A 5,225-nucleotide genomic window follows, 5' to 3' on the forward strand; every position below is an offset into this window, starting at 1 on the left:
TGCCCCAGCACACACACTACAGCCATCACTTCATCTGCAATGGATGTCAAAATCTCCAACCCTGTCTTCACAATAACCACTCAAACTAAAACTCACGAGTTTGGCATTATCCAGATATATAAAGCATTTGAATATTTGCCTGGACTGTACTTTAATTTCTTCTTTAAAAAATCTTTCTGGGCCCTGCATATTGCATTCAGCCAGCCCTACCATCCTAGAAAAGTGAGCCGAAGAAATGTGTGCATTGAAAAGGCGAAGTTTTTAATCTCCAACAGAGATGAGAATGATTTCATACTGGATGAGACATTTAGAAATGAATACTTGAATTAGAGCCACAAACTGAGACCCTTCATGACTACAGTGAATTTGGATATCTCGCAGAGGAGATAACGCCAAACCATACACAGGACACACAGCTGGGATTCGCCAGATGCCCCAGGAAGGGTTTATTTAATTCATTCCAACAAATAATCCTATAATGTGTTTAAAAGCACAGAGACCCAAGTCCTCATATATGAAGTTGTTATGGTTACAGAAGGAAAATAAATAAATATCTGTGCACACAGAGATAGTATGAAATCATTCTACAGTGAAAATCATAGCCTCTAGAAAAAGCTTTGAAAATCAGAGATGGTGCCATCACCAGACAACACAAGTGCTGGGGTGCAGGGCAGGCCTCCCTGCTTCTCATAGCATTTGCATGGTTTGTGAGTCCCATTTAATGACATACAATGAGGGCACTGGGGGAGGAAAAGTGAACAGACACACAACCCGAGAGCACACTGTCATTTGTTTATTTTGCACAAGTGATGTCATAAGCAAGGATTTTGCCTGTGTTCTAGTTTTTCTCCAATAAATAAATAACTATGTACAAATATATTGAGTTTACAAAATAGAAGAGGAAAACCTTTGTCTTACAAAAGATACATTTCTATGATACATTTATTTCCATATACTGAAGCAGGATTTCATTCCTGGCTTAGTTGAACCAAAGACCTTGCAGATCCTGTGTGGCAGTGTCTAGAGCTGTGTACCTAGTCTTTTCTAGCAAAGAGCAAAGCTACACAATGAAAATTCCTCAGTTTCTTGACAATAAGGGCCTGACTTGGCCTGCTACTTATGACTGATCCATATTTAATGTGTTCCAGAAAAATTGGAAGCAGTCTGGAACAGTTGTCCTCAAATTACTGAGTAGACACACCCCCTGCTGATCTTGTTAAATATAGATTCTCATGAACTAGATGGGGTGGAGCCTAGGATTCTGCATTTCTAACCAGCTCCCATGGGCAGCTTCCAATTCTTGTTCAGGGGCCACATTCCAAAAGGCCTCTCTGAAATGGTAGAAATTCTCTGAGGACCTGATTAAGGCTAGGCCCTAATTGGGCATCCTCCAGTATCTATTCCCAAGCTCCCAATTCCACAAGACCAGTAGAGCTGGTTTTATTTTGGTCTACCAGTGACAAGAACAGTGAGAGTCAATTGCTAATTGGCATGAATCTTGCAGTTCAAAACTTTCTTAAACTGTTTCCTGGGAGGTGCTTGTCTCTTCTCTCAATCTAGAGCAACCTTCTCAACATTTTCAACACTGTCAAAAACAAGTAATAACAACAAAAAAGGAAACTGCATAAGAAGATTAACAACAATTACCATTTTTCAGTACAAATCAAAACAGCAACAAAATTCAGGCTCACTGTTTAAAAATAAAGATAAAAACCTCTTTGGGTGTAATTTCTATGACAGTCCAGCAACATCAATTTAATACCTGTTACATCTCAACATTTGTTTAAAATTATTTCGCTCTGAGAACCTGAAATTTCAGGATAAATTAGCAAATCTGGTGAAAAAGCAAATGGACATTTTTACTTTTAGTGTTTTTATTTCTGTTTCACATAGGCGTTCTGTCTGAGCAGATAGCTAAGAGCAAAAGAAGTAGGGTCAGGCACAGGTAGGGTGACTCAAGTGAGTTGGCCCAGTTCCTGGGCTGAGAAAACTAGGAAGAATGGGGAATAAATGGGGCTTGCTTCATAAATGTGAGAGGGCTAGGAAAAAAACAAATTCACCAAGATAGTTTAGCTGTCACATGACAAGTGGGAGTCCGGAGAGAGAGAGAGAGAGAGAGACCGGAGAGCCGTGCAAAGTGGATACTGGAGACATACAGGTAGGAACAAAGGATACAAACAAAAACCTAGATACTTAAAAAAAAATAAATATTTTGGTCATCCCTAGCCCACGAGGACAAGGTCTGCCCAAAAGGCTCTCGACCAATAACGCTCACCCTCCTGCGCCCAGTGACGAGGACCTGGGACACATCGCAGTCTGTGTCTTCGTTGCAAAATTGCCATCTCTGCCCAGTGGTCCAGTGACGTCAAGGAAGAGGCCGAGGCTCATTCTCCTCTCTCTAATCACTCCCTCCCCAGTTAGCCATGGAATCGAAGAAAACAGCTTGGGGGTGCGAGGAGGGTCTTCTCCAGCTGTAATGCCAACTAAGGTGCTTTGGGTAGCAAAGCTGGGGGTGAGGAGGCCCAGGAGGGAGAGAAAGGCCACGCCAAAGCCGGGCTCCTGGACGGAGGCCGCTCAGAGTCTCTGCGGCTTCCGCTCGGTCCGCACGGGCTGCAGCACTACCTCCTTGGAAGGGGCCGCGCACTTGTACTCCATCTTGGCCCTGGCGGCGCCCTGCTTCTTGCGCAGGTGGCAGAGGAGCGCCAAAAGCGCCACCACCAGGCACAGGCTCGCGATGGAAATGCCTATGAGCACGCCCGAATGCACGCGCCCCACGGCCGGGGGACTCGAGGTGCAGCCGGGCGTCGGGCCTGGGGGGGGCTCCCCAGAGCCGTCGTCACCACCATCCACTTCGGCGGAGTCACAGTCTTTGCCAATCAGGCGGACACGGGCCGAGTCGGGCCCGCAGAGGCACTCGAAGGTACCAGGGAGATTGCGGCACACCCCAGAGCAGTAGCCGCCGTTTTCGCACTCGTCGATGTCCGAGCACATGAAACCGTCGTCCAGGATGTAGCCGTCAGGGCACTCACAGTTACCCCGGGTGTTGGGGTCGCAGTCGGCTGGACAGGCAGTCTGGTTGCAAAACATCTGACACCTGTGCGGCTCGTGGGGAATGGGCGCGAAGCCCTCCGCGCAGACGCAGAGGTAGCTTGTTTGGTTCAAGGGCTGGCACTGGTACTCGCAGTTGGCTCTGAAACACGGGTCCACGGGCTCCACACACTCGCCGTCCACCAGGTCGTAGCCAGGTTTGCAGTGGCACTCGAAGCCACCCTGTGTGTTGACACAGCGCTGTGGGCACGGACTGGGCACCAGCAAGCAGTCATCCACGTCCTCGCACCGGTGTTGGTCGGCCGCCAGCCGGTAGCCCGTCTCGCACATGCACGAGTAGGAGTCCGGCTTGTCGGGGTTGGGAACGCAGAAGTGCTCACAGAGGTCGTTGCAGGAGTGCGTGCAGGAGCGGCCGTCTGCCTGCAGGGCGGCGCCGGCTGGGCACAGGCAGCGAGGAGCCCCTGCGATCGTATTGCACGCGTGCTCGCAGCCGCCGTTCTCCACGCTGCAGTCCCAAGCGCCCGGCGCCTCCCTAGCCCAGTGCCCCTGGACCGCTTTGGGCGGCGCGGCGCACATCAGCTCTAAGCCGAGGGGCGCCACCGCGGCGGAGCTGCCCACCGGCAGCGCCTGGAAGTCCGCTCCGCGGGCCGCAAACGGGGTGCCGTAGGTGATGGAGACGGCAGCAGTCGCGGCGCCGGGCTCCACAGCCAGGGGCCTGCAGGTAACTGGGAAGTAGAACTCGCAGAGGAAGCCATCGGCCTTCACATCGCACTGCTGCTCCTCCCAGACCGGCTCGCCGGGCGCAGTGGCGCCAGCAGCGGAGACAGCGACGCACAACGGGCCGCAGAGGGGAGCCCCATTGAGGTCGAGCCGCGCCCACCTGCTGTAGCTGGTGTTGTTGTCTCCCGTAACCCACTGGAAACCGCGCAGGGGCCCGAGGGGCTTGGGGTCGCCGCAGGCGGGTGGCAGCTGAAGGCCGATCCAGAGGCGCCGGCTAACGCCGCGGTCGCCGCTCAGTAGCAAGGAAATGACATCGGCAGCCACTGAGGAGCGCACTGTCATTAGGTGGCCCCGCAGTCTATTGCAGATCTGACTGGCATCGAGGAAAGTCGCGGGGCCCGGGTAGAGCGCGAAGCAGTCGTGCTCCACGCACTGGCTGCCACCGGGCTGCGGTTCTACGGGTGCGGGGAACCCCGGGCCGGCCAGGGTCAGCACGCCAAGGAGCAGGACCCCGAGCATGTTACCCAGGCGCACAGCGTGCAGGCGCCGAGGAAAGCGTTGGCACTGAGACTGGGCCGTGCCGGAGCAGAGGAGCGCAGGACGCGGATGGCGACAGCCGCTCCTGTCCATCCCAGCCCAGACACTTCTGGCCGCGGCGCGCAGCCCCTGCGAGGCAGCCTCTGACATGAGGATCGGCCGGGGCACGAGTTTATAAGTGCGCGGCCCTCCCTCCCTGGACGTTCGGGAAAAGGAAGGAAGTGCCTAGTGGGAAGGGCTGATGCCGCATACTCGGATTGCTGGGTTCTCTGGCCGCCCTGCGCCCGCCCTCGCGCATGGGATCACCTCGCCGGGATGAGTAAACTCTGCCCTGGCGCAGGGAAGTTCTCGGGCGGGGCCGGTAGGGGCAGGCGCCAGGGAAGGCCAGCACCCCTGTAGCGAGACGACTGTCCCCGCCCCCACCACTCCGGCCCCCATGCGTGCAACCCTCTTTCATCTCTTGGTTCTCCTTTCTTTCTTTTCATACATGTTACGGCCACTTCCAAGGAAAGCCTGGATTGCAGAGCTCTGGGAACCGGAGACTTCAGAGAAGAGGGCTTTGAATGGAGCGTGGGGGAGATGGTGCACAGGACCTGCAGGACGCTGGGAGGGGTGATCGGCACCAAGGGAACTTTGGCAGGAACTGCCTAGGACGTGGACTTCCCCAAAGACAGGATCGCAAGGAGAAACAGCTGGATCCCATCCCCGGCCTGGGTGCCTGGCTCAGGAAACCAGCGGAGCGTTTGGCCTCACAGGACAGTGGGTGTGGCTGGGGTGAAGGGGCAGGGCGGGGAAGACTGGCCTAACACCAGCGCCCTCTGCCCTATGGCTGGCCAGGGACCCGCAAGTCCCTGGGCACGCACGAGTCAACGCCAGACTCCATTTCGTCGGGTGGGGAAACCGCGGGGACACCGTCAGGG

The 5,225-nt window shown here is 54.4% G+C and overlaps 1 protein-coding gene across 1 annotated transcript; it reads right to left on the bottom strand.

Moving 5' to 3' along the window:
- Positions 1 to 417: 417 nt before the first annotated feature.
- Positions 418 to 4,622, bottom strand: THBD (thrombomodulin). The gene has a single exon (XM_025399938.1). The coding sequence runs from the start codon at positions 4,453 to 4,455 to the stop codon at positions 2,575 to 2,577; it is 1,881 nt and encodes a 626-aa protein (XP_025255723.1). The 5' UTR covers positions 4,456 to 4,622; the 3' UTR covers positions 418 to 2,574.
- Between the last annotated feature and the right edge of the window lie 603 nt (positions 4,623 to 5,225).

This window comes from Theropithecus gelada, chromosome 10 (assembly GCF_003255815.1).
Source record: "Theropithecus gelada isolate Dixy chromosome 10, Tgel_1.0, whole genome shotgun sequence".
In the NCBI taxonomy this organism is placed as follows: Eukaryota; Metazoa; Chordata; class Mammalia; order Primates; family Cercopithecidae; genus Theropithecus; species Theropithecus gelada.

Coding starts and splice junctions, on each gene's coding strand:
- THBD (XM_025399938.1), bottom strand. CDS start 4,455: ATGTCAGAGGCTGCCTCGCAGGGGCTGCGCGCCGCGGCCAGAAGTGTC.